General features: G+C 34.2%; 2 protein-coding genes across 2 annotated transcripts; both read right to left on the bottom strand.

The window, feature by feature from the left end:
• Positions 1 to 8,532: 8,532 nt before the first annotated feature.
• Positions 8,533 to 9,744, bottom strand: LOC139887615 (uncharacterized). The gene is made up of 2 exons (XM_071870693.1): positions 9,738 to 9,744; positions 8,533 to 9,254 (listed from the first exon to the last, which is right to left on the bottom strand). Exons 1-2 carry the CDS (start codon positions 9,742 to 9,744, stop codon positions 8,533 to 8,535), a joined length of 729 nt encoding a protein of 242 aa, XP_071726794.1.
• A 1,765-nt stretch (positions 9,745 to 11,509) lies between these two features.
• Positions 11,510 to 15,274, bottom strand: LOC139863502 (uncharacterized). Its single transcript, XM_071852130.1, has 3 exons — positions 14,152 to 15,274; positions 12,039 to 12,581; positions 11,510 to 11,923 (listed from the first exon to the last, which is right to left on the bottom strand). Exons 1-3 carry the CDS (start codon positions 15,025 to 15,027, stop codon positions 11,825 to 11,827), a joined length of 1,518 nt encoding a protein of 505 aa, XP_071708231.1. The 5' UTR covers positions 15,028 to 15,274; the 3' UTR covers positions 11,510 to 11,824.
• Between the last annotated feature and the right edge of the window lie 2,508 nt (positions 15,275 to 17,782).

A 17,782-nucleotide genomic window follows, 5' to 3' on the forward strand; every position in this document is an offset into this window, starting at 1 on the left:
TATTACCACGTACGAAAGACGATTCACAGAATTGTGCCTATTGTGTCCGGGAGCATTCGAAGATGAGGAAGAGAAGATCGACGCATTTGTGAAAGGATTACCGGAAAGAATCCAAGAAGATATAAGTTCACACGAGCCCGCCTCCATACAACAGGCATGTAGAATGGCTCACAAACTCGTGAACCAGATTGAAGAAAGAATTAAAGAACAGACTGCTGAAGAGGCCAATGTGAAGCAAGTCAAAAGAAAGTGGGAGGAAAACGGTGATAAGAATCACCAATACAACAACAACAGCAATTACAACAATAATCGCAACAATTATCCCAACAATCGCAACATCAATCGCAACTACAACAAACGGCCCAACAACAACAACAATAATAACAACAGCAACTACAACAATCATCCCAACAACAATAATAACCGCAACAACAACAACAATCAGAAGCAGCTATGCCAAAGGTGTGAAAAGAATCACTCGGGGTTCTGCACCAAATTTTGCAACAAGTGTAAAAGAAATGGTCATAGCGCGACGAAGTGTGAGGTCTACGGACCAGGGGTTAATAGAACGAAAGGAACAAATGATGTCGGAACGAGTAATAGCGGAGCAAGTAGTGTCGGAGCAAGTTATGCCAATGTAGTTTGTTATAAATGTGGAAAACCAGGCCACATTATTAGAAATTGCCCGAACCAGGAGAACACGAATGGACAAGGCCGTGGAAGAGTTTTCAATATTAATGCGGTAGAGGCACAGGAAGACCCAGAGCTTGTTACGGGTACGTTTCTTATTGACAATAAATCTGCTTACGTTTTATTTGATTCGGGTGCGGATAGAAGCTATATGAGTAGAGATTTTTGTGCTAAATTAAGTTGTCCATTGACGCCTTTGGATAGTAAATTTTTACTCGAATTAGCAAATGGTAAATTAATTTCAGCAGATAATATATGTCGGAATCGAGAAATTAAACTGGTTAGCGAAACATTTAAGATTGATTTGATACCAGTAGAGTTAGGGAGTTTTGATGTGATAATCGGTATGGACTGGTTGAAAGAAGTGAAAGCGGAGATCGTTTGTTACAAAAATGCAATTCGCATTATACGAGAAAAAGGAAAACCCTTAATGGTGTACGGAGAAAAGGGCAACACGAAGCTACATCTTATTAGTAATTTGAAGGCACAAAAACTAATAAGAAAAGGTTGCTATGCTGTTCTAGCACACGTCGAGAAAGTACAAACTGAAGAAAAGAGCATCAATGATGTTCCCATTGCAAAAGAATTTCCCGATGTATTTCCGAAAGAATTACCGGGATTACCCCCACATCGATCCGTTGAATTTCAAATAGATCTTGTACCAGGAGCTGCACCAATAGCTCGTGCTCCTTACAGACTCGCACCCAGCGAGATGAAAGAACTGCAAAGCCAATTACAAGAACTTTTAGAGCGTGGTTTCATTCGACCAAGCACATCACCGTGGGGAGCTCCTGTTTTGTTTGTCAAGAAGAAAGATGGTACATTCAGGTTGTGTATCAACTACCGAGAGTTGAACAAACTTACCATCAAGAACCGCTACCCACTACCGAGAATCGACGACTTATTTGATCAACTACAAGGCTCGTCTGTTTATTCAAAGATTGACTTACGTTCCGGGTATCATCAAATGCGAGTGAAAGAAGATGATATTCCAAAGACTGCTTTTAGAACACGTTACGGTCATTACGAGTTTATGGTCATGCCGTTTGGTTTAACTAATGCACCAGCTGTGTTCATGGACCTTATGAACCGAGTGTGTGGACCATACCTTGACAAGTTTGTCATTGTTTTCATTGATGACATACTTATTTACTCAAAGAATGACCAAGAACACGGTGAACATTTGAGAAAGGTGTTAGAAGTATTGAGGAAGGAAGAATTGTACGCTAAGTTTTCAAAGTGTGCATTTTGGTTGGAAGAAGTTCAATTCCTCGGTCACATAGTGAACAAAGAAGGTATTAAGGTGGATCCGGCAAAGATAGAAACTGTTGAAAAGTGGGAAACCCCGAAAACTCCGAAACACATACGCCAGTTTTTAGGACTAGCTGGTTACTACAGAAGGTTCATCCAAGACTTTTCCAGAATAGCAAAACCCTTGACTGCATTAACGCATAAAGGGAAGAAATTTGAATGGAATGATGAACAAGAGAAAGCGTTTCAGTTATTGAAGAAAAAGCTAACTACGGCACCTATATTGTCATTGCCTGAAGGGAATGATGATTTTGTGATTTATTGTGACGCATCAAAGCAAGGTCTCGGTTGTGTATTAATGCAATGAACGAAGGTGATTGCTTATGCGTCTAGACAATTGAAGATTCACGAACAAAATTATACGACGCATGATTTGGAATTAGGCGCGGTTGTTTTTGCATTAAAGACTTGGAGGCACTACTTATATGGGGTCAAAAGTATTATATATACCGACCACAAAAGTTTTCAACACATATTTAATCAGAAACAACTGAATATGAGGCAGCGTAGGTGGATTGAATTATTGAATGATTACGATTTTGAGATTCGTTACCACCCGGGGAAGGCAAATGTGGTAGCCGATGCCTTGAGCAGGAAGGATAGAGAACCCATTCGAGTAAAATCTATGAATATAATGATTCATAATAACATTACTACTCAAATAAAGGAGGCGCAACAAGGAGTTTTAAAAGAGGGAAATTTAAAGGATGAAATACCCAAAGGATCGGAGAAGCATCTTAATATTCGGGAAGACGGAACCCGGTATAGGGCTGAAAGGATTTGGGTACCAAAATTTGGAGATATGAGAGAAATGGTACTTAGAGAAGCTCATAAAACCAGATACTCAATACATCCTGGAACGGGGAAGATGTACAAGGATCTCAAGAAACATTTTTGGTGGCCGGGTATGAAAGCCGATGTTGCTAAATACGTAGGAGAATGTTTGACGTGTTCTAAGGTCAAAGCTGAGCATCAGAAACCATCAGGTCTACTTCAACAACCCGAAATCCCGGAATGGAAATGGGAAAACATTACCATGGATTTCATCACTAAATTGCCAAGGACTGCAAGTGGTTTTGATACTATTTGGGTAATAGTTGATCGTCTCACCAAATCAGCACACTTCCTGCCAATAAGAGAAGATGACAAGATGGAGAAGTTAGCACGACTGTATTTGAAGGAAGTCGTCTCCAGACATGGAATACCAATCTCTATTATCTCTGATAGGGATGGTAGATTTATTTCAAGATTCTGGCAGACATTACAGCAAGCATTAGGAACTCGTCTAGACATGAGTACTGCCTATCATCCACAAACTGATGGGCAGAGCGAAAGGACGATACAAACGCTTGAAGACATGCTACGAGCATGTGTTATTGATTTCGGAAACAGTTGGGATCGACATTTACCGTTAGCAGAATTTTCCTACAACAACAGATTACGGGTCCGGAGATTATACAAGAAACTACCGAGAAGATCATCCAAATTCAACAACGGTTGAAAACTGCCCAAAGTCGACAAAAGAGCTACGCTGACATTAAAAGAAAAGATATAGAATTTGAAATTGGAGAGATGGTCATGCTTAAAGTTGCACCTTGGAAAGGCGTTGTTCGATTTGGTAAACGAGGGAAATTAAATCCAAGGTATATTGGACCATTCAAGATTATTGATCGTGTCGGACCAGTAGCTTACCGACTAGAGTTACCTCAACAACTCGCAGCTGTACATAACACTTTCCACGTCTCGAATTTGAAGAAATGTTTTGCTAAAGAAGATCTCACTATTCCGTTAGATGAAATCCAAATCAACGAAAAACTTCAATTCATCGAAGAACCCGTCGAAATAATGGATCGTGAGGTTAAAAGACTTAAGCAAAACAAGATACCAATTGTTAAGGTTCGATGGAATGCTTGTAGAGGACCCGAGTTCACCTGGGAGCGTGAAGAACAGATGAAGAAGAAATACCCGCATCTATTTCCAGAAGATTCGTCAACACCTTCAACAGCTTAAAATTTCGGGACGAAATTTATTTAACGGGTAGGTACTGTAGTGACCCGAACTTTTCCATGTTTATATATATTAATTGAGATTGATATTTACATGATTAAATGTTTCCAACATGTTAAGCAATCAAACTTGTTAAGACTTGATTAATTGAAATAGGTTTCATATAGACAATTGACCACCCAAGTTGACCGGTGATTCACGAACGTTAAAACTTGTAAAAAAACTATATGATGACATATATATGGTTATATATATAGTTAACATGATATTATGATAAGTAAACATATCATTAATTATATTAACAATGAACTACATATGTAAAAACAAGACTACTAACTTAATGATTTTGAAACGAGACATATATGTAACGTTTATCGTTGTAACGACATTTAATGTATATATATCATATTAAGAGATATTCGTACATCATAATATCATGATAATATAATAATTTAAAATCTCTTTTGATATTATAAACATTGGGTTAACAACATTTAACAAGATCGTTAACCTAAAGGTTTCAAAACAACACTTACATGTAACGACTAACGATGACTTAACGACTCAGTTAAAATGTATATACATGTAGTGTTTTAATATGTATTTATACACTTTTGAAAGACTTCAATACACTTATCAAAATACTTCTACTTAACAAAAATGCTTACAATTACATTCTCGTTCAGTTTCATCAACAATTCTACTCGTATGCACCCGTATTCGTACTCGTACAATACACAGCTTTTAGATGTATGTACTATTGGTATATACACTCCAATGATCAGCTCTTAGCAGCCCATGTGAGTCACCTAACACATGTGGGAACCATCATTTGGCAACTAGCATGAAATATCTCATAAGATTACAAAAATATGAGTAATCATTCATGACTTATTTACATGAAAACAAAATTACATATCCTTTATATCTAATCCATACACCAACGACCAAAAACACCTACAAACACTTTCATTCTTCAATTTTCTTCATCTAATTGAACTCTCTCAAGTTCTATCTTCAAGTTCTAAGTGTTCTTCATAAATTCCAAAAGTTCTAGTTTCATAAAATCAAGAATACTTTCAAGTTTGCTAGCTCACTTCCAATCTTGTAAGGTGATCATCCAACCTCAAGAAATCTTTGTTTCTTACAGTAGGTTATCATTCTAATACAAGGTAATAATCATATTCAAACTTTGGTTCAATTTCTATAACTATAACAATCTTATTTCAAGTGATGATCTTACTTGAACTTGTTTTCGTGTCATGATTTTGCTTCAAGAACTTTGAGCCATCCAAGGATCCATTGAAGCTAGATCCATTTTTCTCTTTTCCAGTAGGTTCATCCAAGGAACTTAAGGTAGTAATGATGTTCATAACATCATTCGATTCATACATATAAAGCTATCTTATTCGGAGGTTTAAACTTGTAATCACTAGAACATAGTTTAGTTAATTCTAAACTTGTTCGCAAACAAAAGTTAATCCTTCTAACTTGACTTTTAAAATCAACTAAACACATGTTCTATATCTATATGATATGCTAACTTAATGATTTAAAACCTGGAAACACGAAAAACACCGTAAAACCAGATTTACGCCGTCGTAGTAACACCGCGGGCTGTTTTGGGTTAGTTAATTAAAAACTATGATAAACTTTGATTTAAAAGTTGTTATTCTGAGAAAATGATTTTTATTATGAACATGAAACTATATCCAAAAATTATGGTTAAACTCAAAGTGGAAGTATGTTTTCTAAAATGGTCATCTAGACGTCGTTCTTTCGACTGAAATGACTACCTTTACAAAAACGACTTGTAACTTATTTTTCCGACTAGAAACCTATACTTTTTTTTGTTTAGATTCATAAAATAGAGTTCAATATGAAACCATAGCAATTTGATTCACTCAAAACGGATTTAAAATGAAGAAGTTATGGGTAAAACAAGATTGGATAATTTTTCTCATTTTAGCTACGTGAAAATTGGTAACAAATCTATTCCAACCATAACTTAATCAACTTGTATTATATATTATGTAATCTTGAGATACCATAGACACGTATACAATGTTTCGACCTATCATGTCGACACATCTATATATATTTCGGAACAACCATAGACACTCTATATGTGAATGTTGGAGTTAGCTATACAGGGTTGAGGTTGATTCCAAAATATATATAGTTTGAGTTGTGATCAATACTGAGATACGTATACACTGGGTCGTGGATTGATTCAAGATAATATTTATCGATTTATTTCTGTACATCTAACTGTGGACAACTAGTTGTAGGTTACTAACGAGGACAGCTGACTTAATAAACTTAAAACATCAAAATATATTAAAAGTGTTGTAAATATATTTTGAACATACTTTGATATATATGTATATATTGTTATAGGTTCGTGAATCAACCAGTGGCCAAGTCTTACTTCCCGACGAAGTAAAAATCTGTGAAAGTGAGTTATAGTCCCACTTTTAAAATCTAATATTTTTGGGATGAGAATACATGCAGGTTTTATAAATGATTTACAAAATAGACACAAGTACGTGAAACTACATTCTATGGTTGAATTATCGAAATCAAATATGCCCCTTTTTATTAAGTCTGGTAATCTAAGAATTAGGGAACAGACACCCTAATTGACGCGAATCCTAAAGATAGATCTATTGGGCCTAACAAACCCCATCCAAAGTACCGGATGCTTTAGTACTTCGAAATTTATATCATATCCGAAGGGTGTCCCGGAATGATGGGGATATTCTTATATATGCATTTGTTAATGTCGGTTACCAGGTGTTCACCATATGAATGATTTTTATCTCTATGTATGGGATGTGTATTAAAATATGAAATCTTGTGGTCTATTGTTACGATTTGATATATATAGGTTAAACCTATAACTCACCAACATTTTTGTTGACGTTTAAAGCATGTTTATTCTCAGGTGAATATTAAGAGCTTCCGCTGTTGCATACTAAAATAAGGACAAGATTTGGAGTCCATGTTTGTATGATATTGTGTAAAAACTGCATTCAAGAAACTGATTTCGATGTAACATATTTGTATTGTAAACCATTATGTAATGGTCGTGTGTAAACAGGATATTTTAGATTATCATTATTTGATAATCTACGTAAAGCTTTTTAAACCTTTATTTATGAAATAAAGGTTATGGTTTGTTTTAAAAATGAATGCAGTCTTTGAAAAACGTCTCATATAGAGGTCAAAACCTCGCAACGAAATCAATTAATATGGAACGTTTTTAATCAATAAGAACGGGACATTTCAAACACTAGGTTTGACTTGCCAATAATACCCATGAACATTACCCATAACCTCCATAGTTATAACCCATAGTTTCCTTAGCTCTATCCCGCTCGAAAACCCATTTTTGAAAGTGACACGCTCATAACCTCGTCGTAGTATTTTATGTATAATACTAATAATAATGCTCCTAATTATAAGATTAATAATAATATTAATCTTGATAATAATAATAATAATAATAATAATAACAATAATAATAATAATAATAATAATATAATAATAATAATAATAATAATAATAATAATAATAATAATAATAATAATAATAATAATAATAATAATAATAATAATAATAATAATAATAATAATAATAATAATAATAATAATAATAATAATATGTAAGTGTATGTGTGCGAGAGATAGAGTGATCCACCAACTAAAAAAAAACGTTCGAGCTTTATAGACCTGGCATGTCCACCACAGCCATGCGATCACATGGTTTGTGTGAGGGGATGCCATGCGATCGCATGGCTCCCATTTCCAGCTCACATCTGATTTTGTCCTAACGCTTGTCGACATATTTAAATATAATATATATAATATATTTAATTTATATAATTATTTATATATTATATTATATTTACGTGCATAGTTAACTTGTAACTTTTGCTCTGATAAGTTGACGCCGTTACTCGACTGATGTCCCGTTTCTGGTTTTTCAAATGTCCTTTCGTACGCTGAGAAAACTCGCTCTTTATGTTTCGTGACTCATACCTTTGTCAAATTATATACTTAAATTATCCATAAACTATATCAATAGAATTGTAACTTATACACTTGAGTGTTTTGGTCTTTATGTTTCGAAAACACTGTAGCTTTTCGGGTACTGTAAAAATTCGAAAATACTGTAGCAAATTAGTGTTTTACTGGTTCATCTTAAACGTTTTAGTTAACTTATCTAAATATTAATCGAATCAATAATCGAATGTTACTATCGTTTACAAAATAACTTGAAATCATATATATATATATATATATATATATATATATATATATATATATATATATATATATATATATGCACATTAAGTTATATATATTGTTCGTGAATCTTCGAGAACAGTCAAAGAATAATTGATTACATGAATATAGTTCCAAAACTTTGAGACTCAACATTACAGACTTTGCTTATCGTGTCGAAAAGATTAAATCATTTAAAGATAAAGTTTAAATTTGGTCAGAAATTTCCGGGTCGTCACATCTTATTAAACACGTGATCGTTTCTATTTTTCCAAATGTAGTAGCTAGTGACCCAGACTATAGCTTGCCATATGGAGGCTCCGGTTGCCGTATGAAATTGTGAATTCGAGCCTTTTATGAGTTCATTTATATCTGCGAAAATTGTTAAGTTAAGGTTCCACCATTTGTAAATTCTTTCCCATATGTCAAAAGCCGTTTTGCAGAGGATGACTGAGTGATTTATGGATTCAATATCGTCGTCACAAGCCGGGCATCTAACGGAATCCAAATCAATTCCCCGACGATCTAATTCGGATCTTACAGGTAATTTATTCTGGGAGGCACGCCACATGAGGATACCCACTTTTTGTGGGATTAGATTGTTTCTAATAGTAGGTTTGACATGTGTATCAACAGAGGAGTTTAACATCTCGATCAATGACTTCGTAGTGTAAATACCGGAGCAACACGGTTTCCAAACCCAATTGTCAACATTTCTACCTGAGCATTTGGCTACTGATAGCCGATTTTCAAGCTGTTGAAGGTCAGACAATATACGCCATCTAGGAAGTGTCGACCATTGCCATGAGAACTGTACGCGTCCCTCTGAACCGGTCCACTGCAGCCTGTCCGAGACCAGCGCCAATTTGTTTGATTCGAGCCTGAATAACTTTGGGAAAGCTTGCTTTAAAACGGGTTCGCCAATCCATTTGTCATGCCAAAACAATGTTTCCGTCCCTGAACCAATAAACTTAACAAACTCGTTAGTAATAGTTAGGGTGTGTTTGATATCGATAATATTGGACCACGTAGTGCCGGTTAATCCTTTGAAGTTTGTAGGATTAGGAGAGATACATTCTAGCCCACCGTTATATCCATAGATATTTTTTATGACCTTCACCCAGAGTGCCTCCTTGTTTGATAAAAAATACACGTGTCTTCCTTATAATCCGTAAGTTGTCAATTCTTATCGTATTGTATTTATTGATTGTTTTTCATTAGTATTATATTAAACTAAATAGCCATTATTTATTTTTACCAACTCTTTGTACCAACCGTATTATGTTAGCCTTTTGGTGGTTCCATTCATTTAGTTGAGTGTAAAAACTAAATTAGTTGGTTATTGATAAGAAGACGATGATCGTCACACTAATACGAGTACTTTAGCTACCATTAAAACACATTTATTGGTATATGGTTAAAATGTAGTAGAAAATTCACCTCTCATATTATGTAAATGTAAAAAGAATTACAACTACCATATGAAATACTACTTTTACTAGTAATATTATACTGTATAAGATTTTTCAACTGAGAGTCCTACGTACTGTCATTAATATGTATTAAATTCTTGTATAATTTATAACCGTCACTTTGAGTTAAATAGATAACTGTTACATACACGATTAAGCACCTTAAATTAAATAGATAACCATTGTCGTTAGAAAATCTTATTACGAGTATATATCACTTGTTTATAACCTGAGCCTTCACGAAATTAATATTAAGAACCAATTCATATTAATGGTTAATACGAATAAGAAGAACAAGAACAAAAACAAAAACAAGAAAATTAATTTTTATTTGCATTATCAAATTAAAATTGTTGAAATTGAAATCGGTGATTGAAAAATAAGAGAAACAATTTTAAAAATCATTATCCAAATTAATAATGATATTATCATTCAAAATAATATCTAACACTTGAAATTGAATACGTTTATGTAATTTTGTCTTTCTTTTAATAGATTATAAATTATATATAAGTTAAAGTTAAATAAAGTTAAAGTTGGATAAAAGATGTGTTTAAATTACACCTTAAATTATACTCGGAAAAAAAAAGTATTTGCATAGCTCACATGGCACAACCCAAAGAACTTGGATGTCGGGTCGAAACAAGATAGAAGACCACGGTTAACAATTTAGTTTTCGTTCGTTTATTCTCGATCGTCTGTTCTTTTAGTAGTATCTCGTGTTTCTGTCCCATAGCCTTTTGCTCAAAGGCAGTTTTGTTAAATGTAATCCGTTTCATTAATAAAATTGATTGCTTTTCGAAAAAAGAAAATAAATAACCCAAAGAACTTGTAGTTCAAACCCATCAAGTTTGTGACCCAATGTTGAGTTTCAACTAAAAAGAAGGAAAGCCAAGGATCCAAAAGAAGCTCTCTACAGCTATCCCATTGGTTCCTCCTAAGAATGGTAAGAAAATTATGATATTTCTAAAATTATGTACATACCTATGTTTTTAATACTCAAATAATAAACCATCGATTTGATTTAATCATAGTCACCAGTTATGTAGTAGAAAGTGTATAAATAGAGATGGTCTCATTTGATACAAAACGCTTCAAAGTTCTTGTGTTATTTTTTATAAAATTCTCTCAGAAGTATTTTCATTAAATCCCATATGTAATCTATTACTCCGTATGTTTTCTTTTGGTTATTTAAATAGTTAGAAGGTCCGAACAAAATTTTTAGATATTTATTAATAGGTACGAGCAAGGAAGGAATTAAAATTGTAACAATTATCAATGATTTTAAATTTTAATATTATGTTAAAAAGGTCCGAGCAGAAACAAGGGTCGTAAATTTTTAGTGTTAAAAATTCTTGTTTACCTCCAAATCTTTGACATATATAATTCTATAGTAGAGTGTGACCACACTCCAATTATACTTAAAAATTTCACCAACCCCAAACGACAATGTTTGCATTTATTTTTGTCGGTGCCTTTTTTTATATGGCGATTTGAATTAAACATTAAACATATAATAATTAAGTACACAAATACACAATTAAACATTAATTTATTTGTATCTTTGCTAGTTGCAACCAACGGGTCAATAACGATGTTTTTGCCCAAAATAAAACCAATGAAATTGATTGAACACATTGTCCACATGGCCATTTGACTATAGCTACTTATATTTGTATACAATTTACGCTAAAAAGCATCATTAATTAGACTTCAATTACAAGTACCACTTTGTGCATTCAGAATTCAAGTCACAAGACATTATCGAAATTTCCATTTGAGTCCACGAAAATGGCATATGCGAACGCAATAGGACAACGACTGCAGGTTAACGACACTAACATAAACTTAATGATCATGTTTATTGCGTGTAAGCGACAAAAGTTTATACATTCACATAATCCCTAATCTAAATCAACGTGTCAGTGAGAACATGAAAAAAACAACAAACTCATGTATGGGACTAAAAGCATGAATTTTCAAGACATAAAAAAAATCATAATAAAAATCGACGTAAACAAAAGTACCTTACAAGAAATTAAGCATTGCTTGTTATTATACTTCACTTATCTCGCCATCAGCACATAATCCAACATCAACGACCAAACCTTTCCTCTTCGACTCCAAAACCCTGCAACAGTTTCTCCTAGGCGACTGCAATAAGGTAAAATAAATAAATGTATAAAATAAGTACCATGTACAAGATCATAATAATACAATAACAAATACTCCATAGAACGAAAAAGAAAACAAAGAATCTTGTGCATACCCTATCCCATAATTGTGGATCAGGTTTTTTATATACGACAACTTTATCAAGATTTGAAGGATCAGCCATCTTCCATTTACAAGCAGGATGAGGTACACGATGGTGTGCATATTCACTGATGGTGTTGTTTGTTGTAGAATTTAATCGAACCTTTGTCATGTAAAAGACAAACGGTTTTTGACAAGGGTTTCTAGCAACGGGACGTGTGTTAAATGCATAGGCCGTGTAATCAGCTCTTCGGTACCAATTCAAAAAAGTTCTAGATGGCATTTCCACTTCACGCGGAGACATGATTCCTCTAAAAACTTGAATGGCAAACCCCCAAGAAACTGAAACAGTCCAACTCTTTGACGGATCGTAACAAATTGATTGTTGTATGAGCCCAGCTGAGTCGAGCATCATTGGTTGCATTAGTCTTTTCAGGGCTTCGGCCCGTGTCACGTCTGGGAAAATTGGCTCAACAACATCTAAGTGGTGCAATGTGACTAGCGGTGTCACCGGGTGTGCAGCAAGTAACCCAAATAAATTCCCGTACACGTCATACTGAATGCAATAATATTAGAATCATGTAATCAATTTTCATGAAAAATATGTATTTATAAAACTCGAGAAGTCCAAAAGTTACCGAAAACGAGAAACAAATTGTTATAATTTTCATGGTACGATTCAATAAACACAAAACAAAACAAAAGGCGGCAATAAAAGACAAGATAATGTACAAAATTTATAAACTTTATGATAAGACCCATATCAGACAGACTTTTCAATTTTATCACAATATGGGCAAATCCATTCCTCTACTAGAGTACCATACTTTACATGAAAATGTAGTTGAGGGAACTATAAATAACAAATTAGGGTAAAAAACACCATAAGCCCAACAGCAACAGTAGTACAGTACCATTCAATAATTCAAGATTCTATAGTTACCATGTGCATCAATTATTGCCTAAATTCAGAAATAGAGTTCCAACAAAAACATAAATCAAATCAACAATTACCCTTTCCACAAAAAGACAAGTAGTCATATGTTGTTGGTCTGCAAAAAAACTTACAACTACATCCACACCATCCTTTTAATTTCATGGAGTTATAAGCAAGTATAGCATCACTAGAACAACAATAATGGTAATATGTTTGACAAGAAAAGTTATAAATGAACCAATTCTCAAAAATTATAGCCCGGTTTGTAAATCTTGCATATAACCAAGTAACAATGAAGCTAAAAGTTGTATACTTGAGAGTACATTGTGGTGGTTATGACTTATGGAGCTCAATTTGATCTATAAATAAAATTTTGGGTTCGTAAAGTAACAAGAAGACACTTAACGTGACAATGTTCAATTTATATAATGTGTCCTAGCAAAAACTATCCTATAGTGTCAAATTTCTAGTCACGTAAACCGTGCACTTGATTATACGTCCCCTACAACTAGTATTACTTCGGTACGTGATTATAATTTCTAAAATTTGATAATCTTCTTTTACTAGAGTTGCTAATCATGATACAAATAGCATAAATTACTACGAGACCGTTTGCCTATCAGCTTAACATCGAAACTACCATTCGATAACAAAAGATTTTCAAAGAACAAAAAGCAAAAAAAAAAAAAAAAAATGCTTAAAATGTGTAGTAATTTTTTTTTGGACAGCAGTTAGTTGGGATCACTAGGGACTTAACCACTCACGCGATCATCTCTCGCAGTTGCTATACCCGCTCCCAATTGCGTGCCCAAGAGTTTACCACCAACGCGATGTGGGAAAGGTTTCATGGGTGGTACTTCATGGCGGAGATGAAATCGTGAGTTAATATGTAGCCAACGGGGTCAAACTACTGACCTCACCCTAAAGGAGTCAGGTCACCAACCGTTGGACCACATCACTAACTTCAATGTGCAGTAATTAACTTATGTAGCAAAACTAATAAACCCATTACACCAAGAAACCTCTGCCCTAAACCATTAAGCACAACCAAAAAAACATGATTTCCAACCCAAAGCAACAACCTTTGACTATTTCAAGTTACAAAGTTCAACTAGATTAGCACAGTGTACAGCCCAAGAAAGCAAGAACAGCAACAAATACAAAAAGGGTTTAGAATCAACAAACTAACCTGATGAAATCCAGATTCTTTAGTAAGTGGAACACCAAGTTCAGCCATACAAGCCTGCATCCTATCATCAGAACCATACAAACCAGGATACCTCTGAATACATCTATCTTGCATCTTAACTAAAGCTTTAGCTAATGGGTAACTTATTGCAAAACCACCACCACCATAAGCCATCCCATAACTAAAATATATATTTTGTAAATGACTTTCTGACAAACTCCCAATATAATAAAACTGATTATGATCATACTTATTCAAAACCCTAACAAGATTCTCAGTTATAAAAACTGTATCATCATCTCCCATCACAAACCACCTCACATTACTCATACCTAATTTAATAGTCTCTGATATTATCCTTGATATCCTGATAGCTGACCTGTGACCCTGTTTATTCTTATATGCAAAATGTGATGTGTCGCCGGAAATTTTCAACGGCGGTAGACCGTCGTCGATCTGGGTTTTCACCGGAGAATCCAACCAAACAATACCCCTCATTTTGTGCTCTTTTTTCCACCATAACTTTATGTAATTTTTCCTTTTTTCCCATAGCTTTGCTGAAGCTGCAATCCCAAATACTATATGTTTAAGCTCTGTTTTCTCCGGCGGGATGATCTCCGGCGCCGTCGGTAAATGGGTAATGTTGGGTATTGAATTATGAGCTGAAAAGACTAAATCTTTATCGTTACAAGAAACATTTGAGCTTGTGTTAAGAAGCTTAAGAGTGTAAAGAAGATAAGTTAAACACAGAACAAAGATTAGGTAAAGCATATGTCTTGGATATGTGCATCCTCTGTTAGATAAAATGGGTGATGTTGTATTGGATCTCATTTGCTCCCATAAGATTTTTTCTGAATCTTTTTGAACTAATTTCATATTGGGTGAAACAGATCTATGGAAAAGAAATTGAAACCAAACCCTAATTAAAAAAACAAATCTTGAAACATTTAGCAAGAAAATAAAATTAGGGATTTAGAAAAGAGTAAAGTTTTGATTTTTATTTTTGTTTATAAAAAGTTTGTAAGGAGAGCATGCAATGGTGCCAGCTTGCACACTCCCCTGAATGAAGGTGAAAGATGATGACTACAATCGGTTGATAATATACGTATGTATGTATAATGTATAATGTATAATGTATAATGTGTATATATGTTGTTGATATGTAATGTAATGTGTACTGAGAGTGTTATTGGTGTTTGTGCCGCCGTGTAAATACAGAAAAGAAGGGGTTAAAATCGTATATTAAGAAAGATGGATTGTTTCCACATGGTGAAGACAAAGAATAAGAAAGGGGAGGTTTTTGATGGGGGACTAGGGGAGGGGTTTTGGGCTGTAAATTATAAATTAATAATTTATATATTATTAATTAATAGGGACACATATTTTTTTTGATTCTCACACACCAATTTAAAGAAATTGAGTATTATTAGAAGAGTAAAAGGTTAAAATAGGTGTGTGAGGATCAAAAAAGAGTGTGTTAAAATCATCCCCTTAATTAATACTTAATAATTAATAATTATATTATAATTATAATCATAATTATAATAATATAATAATTATAATTATTATTATAATGGTTGATGGTTATTGGTTGATATCGATATACTCCAATAAGATTCGTATGTGTATATTGATATTTGATTTTTATAGTAATCCGTATAAGATTGTGATGTGTAATTGTGTATATATATCGGGAGAGATCCACACACATAACATACTTCTATTTTTATCTCTTATTGTTAGCTACTATTGGATATTGGATTAGATGAGATAGAGATTAAATTGTTAGATGAGATTTGTGGTAAATTTTCAAACATTATTTGATTAACTAACTAATTACCCTAACTATTAATTAGCATTATTCAAATACTTATCTAATGATATGCTTACGTAACTAGACAAAGGTGTAGTACTGTAGTATCATAATTTGGCTATAAAAAAGAGAGATGATAGAGAGAACATCTTCTCAGGAGTTGCACCCAAAGGGATAGAGGGAGCTTCCAACACCGCATGAGTCAAGAATGGAGAAAGAAAGCAAGATGGCAACTTCAAGCACCAGCACATAGGATCGAAAGGTATCAACGTTAAGTCATTTTTCTTTTTTAACTTTCCGGATAAGTGGAATATAACAGATCTATGGAGGGTTTTCAAGAACTTTGGGGAGCTTAGGGAAGTGTTTGTGCCCCCAAAGAAGAGATTAAGAAGTGGACAAAGGTATGGCTTCGTAAGATTTGATGGTATCAAGGATATCGACATTGAAGACTTCGCTAGAAAACTATGCACAGTGATTGCAGAGGGTCAAAACCTAAAAGTTTTCATCGCAATGGACAGAATGCGGCCCATCATGAAAAAAAACGAATCGTATGATGGCCACCAATCTAGAACACAAAACCATCCCAGGTTGTTCAAAAGCAATTTTACTGATGGGCGTAGCTACACGAAGGTGGTAGATGCAAGGGAAATTATTGATGAGAAAAGGAAAGTTAAGGAATTAAAAGATATTAGGGTTGTTCATACCACTTTTGATCAAGATGATAGCAACATACTCAAACGTGCGCTGGTAGGCAGAGTTAAAAAAACTTGAATATATCGAGCAATTTGTGGATATCTGTGCATCAGAAGGTTTGCAGGAGGGTTTTAACATCAAGTATTTGGGAGGTTATGAGCTTATGTTAGTCTTCGAAAAACCTGATGCTGCTGCTAAAATCGTGGAAGATCGAAAACATTTTCTCCATTCATGGTTGAGCAATGTGAAGGTTTGGGATCATAATCACTCGTCATCGGGTAGATTTACATGGCTTAGCATTATCGGCGTCCCTATCTCTTGCTGGAATGTTAGAACTTTTATGGATATCGCTAATTGGTGGGGAAGTCCGATCGAAACTAGAAACTGTAAAGTTACGGGCAATCAAATCTAATAATCGGGAAGGTCCTAATTCATACAAAGGAGTCCAATCTACTCAATGGCCAGGTTTAACTTGTCGTAGGATCCAAACATGTTTCTGCTTTCGTTACTAAAGATCTAAGTGACATCTTGGACGCGGAGTTTGGTGAAATATCACCAGAAAAGTGGAATGAAGACCCAAACTCAGATGAAGAACTATCAGATGGTGAATCATTCATGAATGAAGTTAGGAATGTGGTCAATAATGAGGATGGGAAATTGATTAATTCTGAAATAAGTGACTTTGATGATACTTGTAACATCCCGCCTTTTTTTATTTGCTTTCTGTTAAGTTAATTTAAGTCCGTTATTTAATTATAACATCTCTCGTTTACTCTACGTATTTAAGGTAATTGGTTTGGTTAATTCGCGCACCCGTATTTAAACTTGAGGGACCAAAGTTGTCAAGTGGGCAAAGTCATGACTAGGTCAACTAGTCAACTTCATCCTCCTCCATTCATTTCATCCTCCTCATTTTCCACTACTTCCACTTTTATGCTCTCAAACCCTCAAACACAAATTCATCATCTAAATTCGATCTAGTAAGCGTTCTTCAAAACAAATTACATATTTGGAATCCTTGCATCTTCCTCTTCAAATCCATACCAACTTCATCTCATTTGGATAACTTTCTAAAAATACTAAATTTCTTGTTCTTGATCTTTAAAACTTAAAAGTGTGTTAATT

This window comes from Rutidosis leptorrhynchoides, chromosome 1 (genome assembly GCF_046630445.1).
Source record: "Rutidosis leptorrhynchoides isolate AG116_Rl617_1_P2 chromosome 1, CSIRO_AGI_Rlap_v1, whole genome shotgun sequence".
NCBI lineage: Eukaryota > Viridiplantae > Streptophyta > Magnoliopsida > Asterales > Asteraceae > Rutidosis > Rutidosis leptorrhynchoides.

Bases quoted from the DNA above. Each gene is read 5' to 3' on its own strand.
- LOC139863502 (XM_071852130.1), bottom strand. From the start codon at position 15,027: ATGAAATTAGTTCAAAAAGATTCAGAAAAAATCTTATGGGAGCAAATG. The intron at 12,582-14,151 runs GTTAGTTTGTTG...TATTGCATTCAG, and splicing joins AAGAATCTGGATTTCATCAG to TATGACGTGTACGGGAATTT. The intron at 11,924-12,038 runs GTATGCACAAGA...ACCTTATTGCAG, and splicing joins ATCCACAATTATGGGATAGG to TCGCCTAGGAGAAACTGTTG.